Below are 17,129 nucleotides of genomic sequence, written 5' to 3'. Positions count from 1 at the left end.
ACAGGAAGGAAGATGTTGTAGAAGAAAATCTGAGAAGTTTAAGATCCAAGGGAGCATGGGAAAAGAGCAATAAAGCCTGTGAATTGAGCAGAGCATGGAAGAAAGGAAGAGAGCAATATCTCTATCTTTGGTTTTCTTCCTGCTTGAGAAGACAGACATGGAAAGGTTTGTTTGAAGATATGAAAGGACCCAGCCAAAAGCCAAATGTCTTCTTCCCAGTTTCATTCAACAAGGTCTGCATAATAGACGAGGAAAAACTTTACCGGCCTACCCATCTTGCCCCTCTTCCCAGGAACTCCAGGGATCCCCTGCAAGGAAAAAACACAGAGAGAGAGAAAAAAAAAAAAAGTTCTGGTTGAGAAATCAAACAGCCAACCAACAATACAAAGCAAAATGAGAAGAGAAAGGAGAATGCAAAACAGGCTAATGACTGTGGCATTGTTTGGGAATCAAAATGTCAGCTACTTGCAGTGGGCTGCGAGAGCAGAAGACAATTAACCTTCACCCATTAACTGCGGCCTCCCGAGGCCACGTGCAGGCAGCATCCCCAGGCTGGGGCTGGGCTTAGCAGGAGCAGTCATTAAGCTACTGGTCTGGAACCAAATGAGGGCCACTGCTGAGGCACTCGCTGCAGAACTCGTGTTTATGTTTCTTATTTAGTTCTACAAGCATTAAATCAGCGTGGCCAGAGCGCGGGGCAGGCCCTTCCCAGGCAGGCGCACTCCCACATGGTCCCAGGGCCTCTCTGCTTTCTGGAGATTGCATTTGAGGGAGGAAAGGCTGGAATCAAATTGTGTTTGGCTTCCAGTGATCCTTTTAGGAGCTCTTGTAGTGGGGAGAAGGGGAAGAGATCAGGCAGGTGGGAGGGTGTGGAGATGGAGAGTGGAAAAGCAAGGGATGACCTGTAAAGCTCTGGAAATTTGGGCTGGGGGAAGGTACGATGAAAAGGATGGGAGGAAGGGAGGGCACAGCCACAGCTGCCCACTCACAGCCCCGGGCTTGACTGCCCAACTCAATGCAACTGGAAATAAAGCCATTTTCAGAAAGCTCAGCACTGTCCCTTCCAAGAGCCAGGCTCTTTCCAAACATCTCCAGCCAGGCACACAAAATGTTGGGACAGCGTGGCTGGGAGGGGATTCCTGTGGGAGCAGAGAATCTCCATGGACATTCTCCTCACCCTGCCCCACCTCACTAAGATGAGCTGGCAAGGGGGAGAGGGAGGGCAGGTTTTCAAGTGAAGGAGAATATAGAAAAATTCCTCTGTAGTCAACAGCAAGGTCTGATGGCCCTGCCTGAAGCCTGGGTTTTCCTCAGCTGAACATCAGCATTATACAGGGACACAGATCCTTATTCAAGGGTAGGAAGAGACTAAAGAAGGGATAGGTAAGCATTAGGCATGCTTGCCTCCTTCCTCAGGGAGCAGGGATAGAGAAGATTACATCAGGCTCTGAAGAACTGCATTCAACCAACACACCAAGGTTTTCTTCACAAAATACTCACTCGTTCTCCATCGGCTCCTGGTAGCCCAAATAATCCTGGGAGACCAATATAGCCCTAAAGAAAAGAGGAAACAAGCAGTCAAACACATTTCTCCATTAGCATGCAGTAAATCTGTGCTTCCTGAAGAGCAGAGCAGCCTCCAGCGCTGGTCAGTGGCAGCCGTGATGAAATAAACCTTGAGGCAAGTGTATATGCCCATGGACTGCATGGTGCTGGCTTCCACGATGTAGTCCAAGGGCACATACCCTCACACCAGGGATCAGGAAGACTCCAGGCAGCAAGAGGACAGCCAGAAGAAACCTTACCTGGGCTGGCTCTAAGTGTACCTGAGGGAAATGGAGCTTGGTTCGAGGTTAGCAAAAGTAATCCACAGACCTACACCTCCTTTTGTCTCTTTCTTTGCTTTTGACACTCATTTCCAGCTGTCCTGTTGTACAAGCCCTTTCTGTTTGTGTTGTGTCACCTGGTGGTCACACACTGCAGCCCCTTCTGAGGCAAACCCCCCTTTTCCTGGCACCAGGGCTGCCACCACCCTGCAGTGAGTCCTGGCTCTGCCCAAAGCCTGTCCCTGCACCACCAAGACCATGTGCAAACCTGCATCACCCCAAGCACTGAAGGCGCTGCATGGGCTGGGAGAGGCTGGACCTGACATTCCAGGCTTGGGGGATTGATGTGAGGCTCAACTTGCACACCCACACCATAGGGAAACCACCTTTGCACCAGCACATTTCACATAAAACCTGCTGCTTCCACACTCATCAGAAACCTTGTGTTGCCAGGTTTCTCTGTGGCCTTGGGGCCCTGCTGAGACAAGACACGCTGCATAAAACACAGTGTTTCCCTTCCCTTGCCACAATGGCAGCCTTGTGTTCAATCCCTTTGCTCAGCAGCCTGGACAAAGTCACCTTGTGTGCTGGGCCTCTGCAAAGGCCCCACTGGTGCCAAGCATGCCAAATCCAGAGGAAGTGAATTTCAGCAGGGAGCCCCCTCCGTGGCACCTCACTGTTACAGGAGCCAAGCGCTAACACTGCTTTTCTCTCATCTTTCTTTCTCCATCATTGCTAAATCTCTATCTGCCAACCCCACCAAACCTTTTCCCCAGTCCATCGCTCCCTGTGGGCTGTGTTTCCTTTAGGGACAACACCTAGCTGGGAAATAATGCTACATTTAAATGATCCTGCCTGCCTTTGCCTCCTGAATCCTAAAAGAAACCACATAACTCCCAAACTTTTCCTGGAGAAGGAAAAAGTAGAAGTGGAGGATGAAGAAGAGTCCAGAGCTCCAGAGTTGGCTCCCTTAAACCACAAAATGCACATTTCTTACCTTAGCACCCAATTCTGATTTACTGAGGTTGAACTAAGAAAGGGCTTCCTTGGGTATTTATAAATATTTCAGTCCTCACCACTCAGGGATGCAAAATGGAGAATAAGTTCCAAATCTTACATTCTGTACATCTACCACTTGATAATTACACAAGGTCCTGGTTAGGGCAGTGAAGAGATGCCCCAGGGAAAACTTCAGTCCTTGCAGAAGTGGGGTGAGTCTCACATTTTCCTCTTCTGCAGGAACTGAATGTGCCCTCTCCCTTCCCAGCTCAGGAATACTGCTAGCTACAGGGTCAGCATTTGTTTATTCCTTGCAGTTTTCCTAGTGATGAAAGCCAGCTGCTTGAATTTACTGCATATAGAGAAAGTATCACATGTTGGAGAAATGGGGATTTATTGGCTTAGGATCTCATTGTGAATTTATAATTGCAGGAAAAGAACAAAATGTGATTAACAAGAGCCTTAAGTAGTAATAAAAAAAGAATCCTTTGCAGTGAGAATAAAACCCCAGCAATTATTTCTGGTGAGCAAAACCAGACAGAACGGAGATATTGTTTGTATTTGCACATGGCTTCAAGATGCTGGCTTGCTGTTGTTCATAATGATATAGACCACTCCCAAACCAGGCCTGTGCCCAAATGAGCCCATACTCAGCGTCGTTAAAGTCTGCTGAACCACACTGATTGAAACTAAAGAGGCCTTTGGGACATGGGGCTTGCAGGCTTTGATAGGAATTTGTAAGCCATTCTTTCCTCTCCTGCAATGTGAGCTCTGAAGGGGCTGACTTTATCATCAGCACTATTGGGGGACTTTGATCAAGGTACATTCCATGTTTAATTAAAAAAACTTAACAGTGCATGGTTCAAATCCTCCAAACCCAACAAATTATAGCAACCAGCTTCAGAATTGCAAAATCAAGCCTCAAGTTTCTTGAGCAGTCTTTGATAAAAACAAGCAGAGAAAAGGCAAATGAAAGATTGCTTACCCGAGTGCCTTTTGGGCCAGATTCCCCTATGGGGCCAGGTAAACCCTAGAACAGAAGGGAAAAAAAACAAAGACAAATGTGGACAAGCTTTAACTTAAAATAAAAAGCAGTGCCAACCCCCCAAGCACCATCCCTGCATGGTTCTGCTTTAAGTGCTTCTTAAAGCTTTAAGCGCTGCATGGTTCTGCTTTAAGGTTTTGCTTTAAGCATCCAAGGAGTATCAACAAAGGAGAAAAAAAAAAGACCAAATAATGCAAATAACAGATCTGCCATTGTTGGGGAGCTGGCATTCGGCAGAACCTGAGACTGCTGCACACATTGAGCCTTCCCTGGGGCTGAATTTGAGATTTCTGATGATAAAGACCACAAGGGCTGATGCAGTGGGGTGCCCAGAGGTTGTGTTACACTTGGGATGCCAGGCACAGTGATGCTCTGTGCCCAACAGCTCTCCACTCATCTTCCTGCCTGAGCAAACACATGCATAGCAAATGTATTCCAATACCTGCTTAGGTGCAATGAGAAATTCCTACAGCTCAGAGAGTCACTTAGCAATGCAGGTACTGTGATAGCTCTAACCCTTTGCAGCATCAGCTATGGAAAGAATTGAAAATTAATTCCCCATTCTAATTCTATGCCTAATGCTGCTCACTCAAAATACTGCAAAGAAGGAAAGTGCAAAAACGCAAAATAATTTTTCATGTTTATTGCCTTCTAGCAAGTTTCCAGATCAATTTTTTTTCAAGCTCTAAATTTTGATGGGATTTTTCTGGGGGAAAAAAAAAAAAAGGCTAAGTCCATATTTTGTTCAGCTGGCAGCAGTGCAGGCTCAGCCTGGGATGTGAAAGTTGGGTTGTGCTCTTTCCTGGCTCCTGCATCGTTGCCAAAGATTTCAGGCATTGGGGTGAAGTTACAATCCTGCCTGTGATGCACAAACCAAACCTGAGCCAAGCACTCTCTCCCATGGCTGCAGAGCCAGCACAGCTGACAGGAGTAACAAGTAGTAAAATCTCTGTAAAGTAAACAGCCCTGATGCAGGATACACGCAGGATTCAGATAGGCTGAAAAAAGCTGCCTTAAAAAAAATAAAAAAGTCACTTTCCTGACCCAAACCATGTTTTTAAGAAGGCAGATTTGTTCTTTGAATGTAAAGGCACAGATTTCATCCTGCTTATCTGATGGGCTGAATTGCTGAACAGCATTCATTAACCTTGTATGTCCAAAATCTCTTGGACGTCTTCTCATTAGCCATCTAACACACATTCACACCTAGGAGACTCTCTGGCATGCTGAGCTCTAAGAGCCTTTCAGAGTATGAATGGAGCATTTAGTCAGGTGCATAAAGCTCCCATCCAGTTCTGCCATCTGCACTCTCAGTGTGCTAAGCAAGGCAGCAGTTTAATTTTCAATTTAAAATGGGTCATGCTTTGTTGACAGTCTGGAGCAGAGAGATGCAGACTTGTTCTGCAGGTCTAGTTCACATTTAATCCAATAACCTACACATCTGCATAAAAAACTCACATCCAAACTCATGATAAGTCTGAAAGACTCAGGACAGAGCATTTGGAATCTTTGACATCTGCCTGGTCTCTTGGCTTACAGATAAATGTGGCTGAATCCAACATTACATGTGTCCATTTTAGAAAACCCTGACAAACTCACTTCACCACAAAAGTTATAGGGCTGGGTGTTCTGTCCTCCAAGAGATTCCATTTTTTAGAATCTTGCAAATTCTCCTGTTTTCTTTACACTACTCAGCATCTTCCATCATTAGGACAACAGTGTCCAATCTTGATCCATTACCTCATGCACACTCTTCCATTCCTAAAGTTGTCTTTGTATGATGTTTTTTCAGCATGAGAACAATGACTTGATTGTCTTTCATTATCTTTTTTGCAGCTGCAAATATGATTTATATATATATATATATTTACAGTTCATGCATAACACTGTGTGTGTATATATATAGGTTTTATGCCAGTGCATTTTACTAATGGGAGTTCATCTAAATCCCCTCCTCCAATAATAAATACATCTTTTTCCATCCTAGGTTTCTAACTTGTCCAACATTAGATGTAAAATATGCCTAGAAAAGAAGGGTTAGCAGCTTGCACGTGCCGTTCTGTGCTCTGCTGTTCTGTTTTTTCCCTATTGTTATGCTGAAGAAAAATCTGCCATAATTTGCTGTAGAAATTCAGGTTTTATCTATCATAGCCACAAAATACTTTCTAACAACATTTCAGAGTTGAAAGACTGTGTTATTGCTACAACACCTTGAGGAGGGAAGAAGGAAAATATTCAGAGATCAAATATTCAAATATACCAACATTTTCTAGAGGACTGCACTGTCCTTAGTGGGGCATGTCTTTAGCTACCTGCACACCCAAATCCCTACTCTGTGCACAGCACGATGAGATTTACTGCACCTGCCTGCCAGGATAACCTTTGGCACCTGGACTTCCAGCTGGTCCTTGTTCACCCTTTGGAGAGAAAAAAAAAGCAAAAGCACAAAAAGTCAGGTGAATGTGCCACTTGGGAAGGGGTTTTAGCTGAATCATTTTTGAGGGGATTAACCTGATGCACATTTATTGAGAGGAAAACAATATTAAGGGTCCATAATGAAGTTAATTAATGAGGGTGAAAACACAGGGAAGGGATCCATGCACTGAGCAAGTGCTGCTGTTTCTCCTTCTCCCTCCATTTGGGGGAAGGCAGCAGAGAATCTGGAACAAGGACACTAAGAGAAGGTGTAAGGCTGCATCTATATCTGGCATATGGAACCGTTTTGCTGGTGGGAAAGCACTGCCAAAATTCTTCAAAACTAAATGGATTCATGTATAATATCCTTTAACATCATTGCTAACAGGGCCTGCTATTCATTGCCTTTTTTTTTTTTTTTTACTGCATTGCAAACATCAAACTTAACCAAATAGAGAGGGAGGAGAAAAGGGGAGGGGGGGAATGGGCTTTGGGAAGGGAATCACATAGACTTAACACAGCGTGGTTAGTAAAGTCCAGGTGAAATTAATGTAAAAAGACAAATAAAGGGGTGGGATGGTGAGCTGGTTTTTCTTCCCCCAAGTAAACTGAGCAGTAAAAATTAGAAATTAGATGTAGGAGCTCCAAGGCAGCCTCCTCCCACCATGCCATGGATGCTGGGTCTGTGTGTGTGCCCAGCTGCCCTGGGAGCAGCTGCCTGTCCACACTGAGCAGGCTGCACCAGAGCCAAACCAGCATCACAGCCAGCAAATCCATCCCTCCTCAAAGCTCCCCTGTTGGGAAGTGGGAAAACTCACCTGGTCTCCAGGGTGACCTGGTGGTCCAGGGTAGCCTTTATATCCCTGTCAAAAGAGGATGGAGGAGATGAATACTAAGAAACAAAAATGTAGTACAATAATCTGGGTTTGGTTTCTATTTCTCTTTGCAGGTGGGACTAAAGTTCTGAGGAGAAGTAGGATTTTAGAGAGCATTACACAATCATGAAAACTTTTATCAGGTTGCTTTGTGCTTGCACCACCCAAACCTGCTGATGTGCCCTGCTGTGGTCTGAGGTGGTAAATACTCCAGAAGGAATTGCTCCATGAACACATTTGGAGTGGTCTCCATGTTCAGATCTATTTGTAATCTACACCTTGAGCAAGGCTGCCCTTAATCCTCGGGAAACCACAAAATTAAATGTTGGCTTTGGGCACAATGGGGACTACAGCAACATGAGCCATTTGTGTTTCAGAGCTCTTACTTTTGCTTTATGGTTTGAAATGCCACAGGAAACACCAAAACAACCATTTACTGTCACAGGAAACTCCAATTTTTCTACCTTGAACTTGTCCAACTTCCAGCTTTTCTAATCTAATTATTACAAGACCCAGAGTGCTCCATTATGAAGCTACTAAAAATGGTGAGCAAGCTGCCTCTCAACCTGCTTTCTGCTGAATTAATTAGAATGAGTTTCTTAATCCACCTTGCTTACTGGCAAGTGTTTCAGGCTTCAAATCATTCTCACAGTTCTTTCATAATCCTGCTGCAGTTTGTCAATATTTCATTTTTTGTGGGGATGCAGACACTGGAGCAGAACAAGGGCAGCCTGTTTGACTGCAGACTGAGCACTGTGTGTCTTTAAGGGAGTTTGCTTTCTCCTAGATTTACCTAGAGCTCCCTTCAAACAGAGTGAATTTTTTATGTGATGGACAGTTCAGATTTTTTCCCTCTTCAGCTGTTTAAAACAAGCTTCCATCAGGAGAAGCAGATCAGGAGATTGAACTCAGTTACAGAGATGACTGTTTAGCTGGGCTAGCAGCAAGATTAAAAAAAAGAAAGAGCAGAAAATTTAACTTGAAACAAATGGGAGAGGAAAAAAATAAACATGGAACAATCCTTGAACAAATACTAAAGAAATAACAAATTGCTTTCAAGAGTGGGTTACAACTACTTGTCCCTCAGTCCCTGCCACTCACCCTGTCCTGGCCAGGGCTCCAGCACACCTCATCTGTCTGTGAAGCCCACAGGGAGTGTCCCTGCTCTGGAAGCCATCACCAGTCACAGGGGTGACCAAGCACTTGGCCTTTGGCTCCACTCTCCACACGAACCCAGGACTGTTTCTGCTCCCAGGTCCACACCTCTGCTTAACAGCTTTTTTATTCTTCCCACGGGCCATTCCAGACCTGCAGCCTGAGCCTTTGCTGGCAGGGTGTGCAGTGCTCCCAGCCATGCTGGCCACTGCCCTCTCCCCTCTGCATTCCTCCTGCCTTGTTATTCCAGACAGTCTGGCCTGCAGTGATGCTGATCCCCTTCTCACCAGCTCTCTTCTGCTTGGCTCTGCTGAAATGCCATGGCTCTGGACAGAGTTGCACCTTCTGACAAGGCTGCCCTGAAAGCCCCTGGTTGAACCACCTCGAGGGTCCTTCCTCCAAATGCTGTGAGGACATTTCAGACAGAGATTCCTCACTGGAAGTTCTTGGAATAGGACCAGCACACAGGATTCCCTGCCCCTCTCCAGGAATCTGCCCCATGAAATCCTCTCCTGCTCATCCTCTCCCTGGCTCCTTGGCAGAGGCTCGCAGAGAGGAGGGAGGATGCTCCACCCTCCTTGGGTGTCTGGCCTGAAGGTGAGAGCTTCCAACAGAAACATCCCTGAGTTCAGCATCCCCAGTCATTCCCTGGAATTTAGATTTCCATAGGGTTTTCTCCTGGGACCACTGCCCAGTTCTTCCAGTCTGCAGCAGGAGCTGCCTTGTCTCTAGACAACTGGAGCACCACGCTTAACAATATCTTGCTTTTCCACTGATAAGAAATATGTGCCTGGCTTGGCTGCTCTGAACCATTCTGCTCCAGCTGGATTTCTGCAGGATGGGGATTTTGAGCCTGCAATGTCACCCAAAGCAGGTGGTTGCATGATGGTCCCTTGAGATGCTCAAAGAATGTCCTGAACTAAATTTTGCACCAATTTTGTAGTGGTAAGTGAATGACAATTAGGTCAAATATGTATGTTCCTAAATATGTAGGCACTGTTATGTGCTACTGTTATGTTATATTAAATATCCTCCTCACTACATGTTCTGGGCTCTGGAGAGTTTCAAAGATGTATTTCCTCACAATATACCCCAGTTATTTCTGCCTCAGGTGAATTACAATGAAGGAAAACCAGGAAAGCTTGTGTATGTTACAGCTTTGTGTGAAAGTATTTACCTGCTAAAATCCTCTTCAAATAGCACTAAAATGACAGGGCAGAGGGTATGAAAACAACTGCATTTGCTCTTTTATCCGAACACTTCGTGATGCTTACAGGGCACTCCACACAAAGGGCTGTGATTTGGAAAGGAAATTGAACTCCAGTGAAGGATTTACTCATCTGTGATGATATTTATAATCCACTCTCTCCTAGCTAAAGGGATCATCCTGCACTTTGGTAGGAAATGTGAAGAATTAAGGGGCCAGGGGATGAGACAGGCATAGAAGATGTTTTGAAGCTCTGACCACTTCCCAGCTCTGTCTTTGCTCCCTGACTCCAGTGAAGCTTTGCCTCTCTCACTGCTGTTTTCTCCTCTGGAGCAATGATGCTGCTCTGCTGAGATCTGTCTCCAAGGCAGCTGTGGTCTTCAGCCCCAAACCAAAAGCCAAAGCCCACAGATACCTCACAGGCACAGAGGGGACACCCAAGTCCTGCCACCCTTCCTGGTCTGCAAAAGCACCTTTTGCTCTGTGTGGAGAGGATGAGAAATACACCTAAGGCAGTTTCATGTGCTTGTAGATGTGTGGAGCTAAAACAGCTTCAGGGGTGCTCTGAGATCAGCCTGTCCAATCCTACAGGCCCAATCCAAGTCTGCCAGCATTCCCAAGGCAGGCACTGAGGATTGAGCCACACTGTCCAAAACCACAGGCTGCTGGTTGTGGCTCCAGCTCAAGCTGCTGAGACAGTGGTTTCATTTAGTGGGAGATGCATTTTGTTTCTCCTGGTGAAATATTTTACCCATTTGAAGGTTTCTACATGGTGTTCTCTGATCAAAGCCCTCAGAGCCCTTTTTGCAGCACCTCCATGGAGTGAGAGGAGGGATGTCCATTTCCAAGGCATTGCTGTTTTCCAGTAGCCAAGATATGTTGCCCACCCTGAGCCAAGCAGCAGTGTATTTTCACTGGGAGAATGCCAGCAGGCAACCAAGATTTAAAAAAAAAAAAAAAAAAAAAAAAAAAAAGAATTTTTCCAAACATTTCTCCAACAGCTGTAAATTTTTGCTTAATGCAGGATGCTAATAAAAGCCAGGTTACACCAAACCCACTGCCAGACTAGTGCTACTGGGAGGTGTTTTTAAGCTGCACCAAAGGAAAAATTTCAACATCCAACTTGCTCATTACTTGAAGAAACAGAAGCATATCCCTGCCTTTACCCTGTCCTGTGGGAGTTAAGATCAGATGTGAAGGCCATGTGCTGGACTTGGGAATGTTTGTTCAATCTCCTATTCCTTCTCTGCTTTTTCCACTATGAGTTCTTGCACTCCTGACATTGCATTTTGCTGATCGTAACCACAAGGTTTTGTTTTATGAGCTGTTATACCAGGAAAATGGTATTCTTTGCACCCTATTAGTTAGAACTTGTTTGTGACAGCATAAGATCTGTAATTAATCACTCAATTGCTCCTACTCCACAGAGCACCCCAAGCATGACCAGCTTTGGAGTAGAAAAATAAACTCAGCCCCTCCTCCTGGCAATTTGGTTGTAGTATAAAGCATACAACAAATAATGGTGGAGAGGGAGGGCTCCTTTCAGCCTCCTCCACACCTTCTCTCTCTCCTTGGAGTCTTAAAAAATACCAGAGGAGGTGTTTGTGTGCAGCTAATTGACCTGAGCAACAGTGTATGGTCAATGGCCCATTGACTGATGAAGTGATGGAAACAAGATGCTAATTTTAACTGTTCAGGTTAGCTGTGGCAATATTGTCTTGCTGGGAGGGGGAGTCATGGCCACTGAGCCCCACTCAAACAGCTCCCTGCAACAGGACCAGCTTCCAAAAAAAGAAACCAACCCAACACAGCCTGGAACTGGAAACTCAGCTGAAATGTCCTTGATGTATGAAAGATCTGAGCTCCAGGTATGGATGGCTCAGGTATTGCTGTGCAGGCTTGAATGCATGGATAGAAACACACCCTGCTGCCTCAGGAAAACAGGGATGGATCTTATGTTTTATCCCTACATACCCTTTTCTAGGCATGAATGTGTTGTTTGTGATGTTGATGGTGTTGAAGCATCAATATGGAAGAAAATAAAGCAAAACCTGACCAGTGCTGGCAGTCTCCAAGCAAAATAAAGAGGGAAGGCACACAGATATGTTCTTGAAATGTGCTTTACCAGGATAGACAGTGGTGATTTCCTTGGAATGCCAGCACTGTTCTGAATTCAGCTTTGAGTATTGCTGTTGGTTCTCCAACCATCCCTTTAGATGATGCACTGGCTGCACCAGGTCTAAACTGAGCTTGCTGAGGAACACCCAGTGTCAGGGTGCAGAGGGATGAGGAATACAAAGAAGGAACAGAGTTCTGTACCCAGAATTTCATTTCATACTCTAGCATAGTCTTTAGGCAGCTGCTTCAGCCCATCTCCCCAGGTTATACACCTGCTGAACAGGCATAAGGCTCTTTGGGTGGATACTGGGACTTTGAATTAAATCTTTCAGGCAGAGTTATAGAAGAAAATTTTAAAATAAAATTTTTAAAATAAAATTACTGATCTGATTCACTAGAAAAGAACACTCTTACCTTTCTACCAGGTGGTCCAGGGAACCCAGTTAAACCAGGTAAGCCCACATCTCCCTGTAGGAAGAAAGCAAGTTCAATCAGTTTGCAGCAACATTTTCCCTGAGCTTACTGCAGTTACCACAATTATTTTGCTGACACCAGCCCACAGCTATTGATATTTCTGGTTCTAATCACAACTCTTCAAAACCTGAGTGGATAAGAAGAGTAGATTTAAACAACATCTCTATTAACTGGCTCATATAAATAATAACCCCGGTTAATTAATGGCAGCTGCTGCTGGAGTCCAGCTCTTTGCAAGCAGAATGAATGTGCTTTTTTTCCCCTCAATGATCTCATTCAGTCACATGCTTCATTCGCCTTTCAATAGGCATTGAAATCGCCAAGGCAAGGAAATTTTAGATTTTAAATGCAATAAGAACAACAGGTACCTGCTGCCAAATCCTCTGATTTGCTCTCACACTCTGCTACTGCACTGGCTCAGCCCATGGCTCCCGTTGGGATGGTGCTGGTGGTGTAATTATTTAACCTGTCTGTCTGACATGGGTTGAACCTTTGCAGGCTGCTGGTGGGAGGGTTTGCTCAGTGGCCTGTGCTTCTGAAAAGGGATTGCATCACATCCCAGCTGGCAAACCCAAAGCATCACAGAACGGGTGAGTGCATTGCTGTGAGACCTCTCCAACACCTAGCCCGCCTCTGTGGGCCCACTTGGCCTCCTCTGACCAGGATCAACAAACCCTGGAGTGCCTTCTTTCTGAAATTCAACAGATTTCCAGTATCTAGATTGAAAATTAGGCATCACTCCAAACTCCTGCTGGAAACTCCTTATTCCTATTGTTGCTAACAGGGATAAAGCCTTGTTAACACAAGCTAAAGGTCATCTGGATGTCTCCCTTTTTTACACCAAGAATTGTCTTCAATAAAACAGTTCCAGACCCTGCAGGTGGATGATTTCCACATGATGCCACTCCAATATTGTGTACCAGAAATTTCAGAAGGCATCTCATGGTGTTAAGTTGAAAGCATCATTTCAGACTTAGCCTTCTGAATGTTTTCTAGCATTGACTTCCATCCTGCAGTCGTGTGGCCTCACTGTACTTTATGGGGGCATCTGGTGTCAAATGAAGAGCCCAAGCTCCTCATGGCTGGTGCTTTCTATGAGCTGTGCATTTGTAGCAAGATTTATGGTGAGAGGAAGAGAACCAGGCTTCTGCCCTGGACATGAATTACCAAGGATTGTGCAGGCATCACTGAAAGAGCTAATTGAGGTAGGTGATGTGGAGCCCTGATTGCCCTGCTGTTCATTTCTAGAATTCTGTGAGGGCTTGTTGCCTCAGTAAAAATCACTCAGCTGTGAAACAGCAAAAATGGGAGTTGTAACTTATTGAAAGGAATTAGCAGAACTCTGATCCTCAAAAACTGCTAAGCCCAGAAAGCAGCTTTCCTTCCCAGCTGGGTGCTTTGTGCTGGTTTGAGCAGCCCTTGGTGGTAACCTCTCAGTGAGGTCCATGCCTTAGAAGCCTCCACCAAGAAACCTCTACCCTGATGGGGCTGCAGCATGAGGCAAACCCCTGTTCCTCATCTCCTGGGCAAGAACATCCTTTCCTTGGCCTCCAAGGTTTTTATTCCTTACCCTGGGACTGCCTCTTGTTGCAGTTTCATGCCCAGAGCGTGGCTGTACCTCAGATGTGCTACTTGAAACACTTGGCTGGAGCCTGTGGGACTTCAGCTGGGCTGCAGATTGTGGATAAACTGGATAAACTGGTGGCCAGGTGGCACCTGAGTGCACTGTGATCATTGAGAACTACCTCTCTTCAGTCCTGAATCCAAGATCTAAGCCTTATTTCCCAGTCCTGCAGTACAGACCCCCTGTGATTGTGTGCACAGTTCTGGAAGCCCCCCATGGCCTCGGGGTGACATCTCACCTTCTGCCCATTGCGAGCTTTTCCAGGTGACAGCCCAGGATCACCTTTCTGACCCTGAAATGAAAAACTTACATTAGTGACATAACCCAAGGACCCAGCCCACAGATGTGGCTCTGCTTCCACCAAGCCTCCAAATTAAAAAAACATTTTGTTTTATCCCAGTCTTCCCTGACATCCCAAATGTATTAAAGTGGCCTGGAATAGCTGTTGTGCTGGGGGTGGATTTGGTGAGTGATTGCTGCTGCTAAAGAGTTGAGTTTTAAATAGTAGTTGACAGTATTCAATTGGCTAAAGAAAGGATAACTGGAAGAAAGCAATGTCAGGACTTTTGATACTTATTAGACCAGACAGCTGCAATTCCTTCCTTGTCTACAACTACCATCACAAAAATAATTACCAAGCCTATTACTGGGGCTGAACCATCCTCCTCGACAACTCACTAGATGCTGTTGCTTTTTTAACTGTGAGGAACAGATGAGACTGCAGAGAAAGTTGCACTAATTAGACACCCCCAACAGGCAGAGCAATTGTGAGGCTCCCAGGCTGGCAGAAAGCAGCACTTGACCTTAAGTGGCAGTATTCCTTATTTTCCTCCTTAACAACCGTGACGAGGGAAATTACAGTTTGAGGCTGTGATCTTCTGACAAACACAGGCTGGAATCTCAGCAGCATTTGATCATCTAATTCCAGCAGATTCCTTTGGAAATCCTATTTTTCAAGAGGTGGAAAGGTAATGTGAGCACCCAACAGGGAGGGATGGAAGTAGGAAAATCTAGAAGAGATTGAAGAGTGCCAGGTTCTTTGGGTAGAGGAGAGGTAAAGTTCAGCACACAGAACATCTCTTCTGGCACAGCCAGGATGGGTATCCCAGAATCAGTCACTACTTAACACCCATGAATCATAAACAAGCCACAACTTCTGTGTGTCCACCAGCACAGGACAGCTGAGAGGGTGAACTAATGGCTGTCAAGTGAAGGCTTGGAGGGGAGACCCAGAAAGGAGCAATAGTTGTCAGAATTCAGGACATCCCTCTGGCTGTCCTGGATTGCCAGCACCCCTGCCAGGGGTCTCAGAGACCCTGGCACAGAGCCCAAGACACCTGTGACTTTGATTGTGACCCATGGAGCAAGTTACCAACCTCATATGAGGATCTGCAAGCCATGAAAGTCTAAGTAGAATAATAATTAGTTTGTCACGGGGTGAAAAATAGATTTTTTTTGGGTTTTAGAATGGGGGTTCAGGGGGCAAGATGGAGGAATGTGGGCCTGTCCAACCTTTCTCCTTCTTCTTCTTGTCCTCCATCTTCTGCTGTGATGGTGGCACTTTTAATTGGTTTAGAGTAGAAGCTCACTGTCTAACACAGGTGATGGGTATTGGAAAGTTATGGTAAATATTTTACACGTAGTTTTTAGTATAAAAAGATAACAACATTGCCCCAGAGTGCAGTGTTAGTGTGAGTGCCTCTGACTGACCTGCTGAGCAGACCTTGGCTGGTCAGGAGAAATAATTTTATAGATAAGAAACAATAAACAACCTTGAGAGTGAGAACTGAAGAGCTCTGACTCCTTCTTCAACTGCCAGGCTGGGAAAAGAGACTTTCTAACCTATCTCGGGGTCACTGTGAGCAGCTGAAGTCCCAAGAAATAGTGGTTATTACTTGGCATTTCTCATGAGCAGCACAGAGCTCTGGTCACAGCCTCTCTGGGATACATTCCACGTGTACTTCCCACCTTGCACAGAGTGTGAACCCTCCATTCTGCTCCTCCTCCAGCAATCACCACAGGCTGTGAGACTCAGCAGTGAGACTGCTTGGCTCTGGACTGTAGGGAGCACTGCTGATTCAAGGCAGATGTATCTGCACAAATTCTCAATGAAGGCTCCAGCTTTCCAAACAGTAAATGAAGTCATGCAGATAATCTTGCTTTGCATGCAGCTGTTATCAGGGCAATTCTCCCACTCCCTGAGCTTCAGAGCAGTCAGTGGGTGCTGGCACTGCTGGGAACAGATTAGAGCAGCCCTAGGGATCCCTGGGTGTTCATTTCTGCTCTGCAAAATTCATTTACTGCAGCAGGTAGACACCCACCACTTTCCCTAAATCTTCCCATATGCTCCATGCAATGACTTTGAGACGTGGAAAAGAACTTGTGCTTTCCCCTGGGAAGCTGCAGATCACATTCAGCCAGGTCTCTGCTTTGCACTGGTCAGCCTGCTGAGCCCATCACACAGGTGCAGAGCTCAGCCATGAGCAGGATCACATGTCCCCAAGATCCATCAGCAATGGCACCAGCTGGATGTGAGGGCTGAAATTGTGGATTAATTGCTTGAGTCTTCTCACACAGCAATGACAACGGGGGAACTAACCTAAATATTGTCCAAGCCAAGCCACAACACCTTTCCCACAAGTTTCTCTCTTTCCCATCCTAACTTACTGAGAACACATCTTCCTCTTGTAAAGGAAAAAATTGTTTTCTTCTGGGAATTGCACAGTCTAGAGCTGTGCAACTTAAACATCTCAGTTTTGCAATCCCACTAATACTATTTTAATTATCAGTGAGCCAAACTGATGAGCTACCTTGGAGAGAAAAAGCACTCACTAAAGTGAAAATACAATATTTTTCAAGTGCTTTAAGAAGAGATTTATCCAGGGCAGCAAATCACCCCAATACCTGATACCAAAAGCCTCCAGGTGAGAGATGCAAACCCAGCTCTTGTGATGGCTTTTGAAAACACACCTTGTCTGACATCTGCCCAATCCCAAATGCTTTTAGGGCATCCTGAGAGCTACAAAACAAAGCAAAACCACCCTTCCTGTCCCCAGCAGCTTTCAGGTGACAGCCCCAGCCCAGCCTGTGGCTACAGCTGTTGCAGAGGTTATCTGCAATAATCAGTCTCTGCCAAAAAGATGCAACAGCAACTTTACAACTGCCAGGGACAACAGCAGAATGCAGGAAGTGGCAAGAATCCCCCTTTAAGCAGTTTCACACCAGGAATTGCTGAGCTGAGCACCACAGGCTGAACTCCCAGGTGGCACAAGCAGGTGTAATGCCATGGAGTCAGTGGAACCATGCCCAAGCAGATCAGCAGGATTTTGGCTCAACAGCTACAAACAGCTCTGTGCACAAGATCAGCTCCCTAAGCCCAGGGAATTACAAG

The 17,129-nt window shown here is 45.5% G+C and overlaps 1 protein-coding gene across 3 annotated transcripts in view; it reads right to left on the bottom strand.

Moving 5' to 3' along the window:
• The window catches only part of COL27A1 (collagen type XXVII alpha 1 chain), a 143,236-nt gene that overhangs the window by 91,618 nt on the left and 34,489 nt on the right, over positions 1–17,129 (bottom strand). For all 3 annotated transcript variants that reach the window (XM_036393982.1, XM_036393983.1, XM_036393984.1), the window contains 7 exons: positions 13,977–14,030; positions 12,055–12,108; positions 7,104–7,148; positions 6,234–6,287; positions 3,811–3,855; positions 1,501–1,554; positions 264–308 (listed from right to left, as the gene is read on the bottom strand). In XM_036393982.1, the coding sequence (XP_036249875.1) occupies positions 264–308; positions 1,501–1,554; positions 3,811–3,855; positions 6,234–6,287; positions 7,104–7,148; positions 12,055–12,108; positions 13,977–14,030 (351 nt within the window). The remainder of the gene's footprint in view (positions 1–263; positions 309–1,500; positions 1,555–3,810; positions 3,856–6,233; positions 6,288–7,103; positions 7,149–12,054; positions 12,109–13,976; positions 14,031–17,129) is intronic.

Source organism: Molothrus ater, chromosome 20, assembly GCF_012460135.2.
Source record: "Molothrus ater isolate BHLD 08-10-18 breed brown headed cowbird chromosome 20, BPBGC_Mater_1.1, whole genome shotgun sequence".
Lineage (NCBI taxonomy): Eukaryota > Metazoa > Chordata > Aves > Passeriformes > Icteridae > Molothrus > Molothrus ater.
This window is presented reverse-complemented; position numbering and strand designations above follow the sequence as displayed.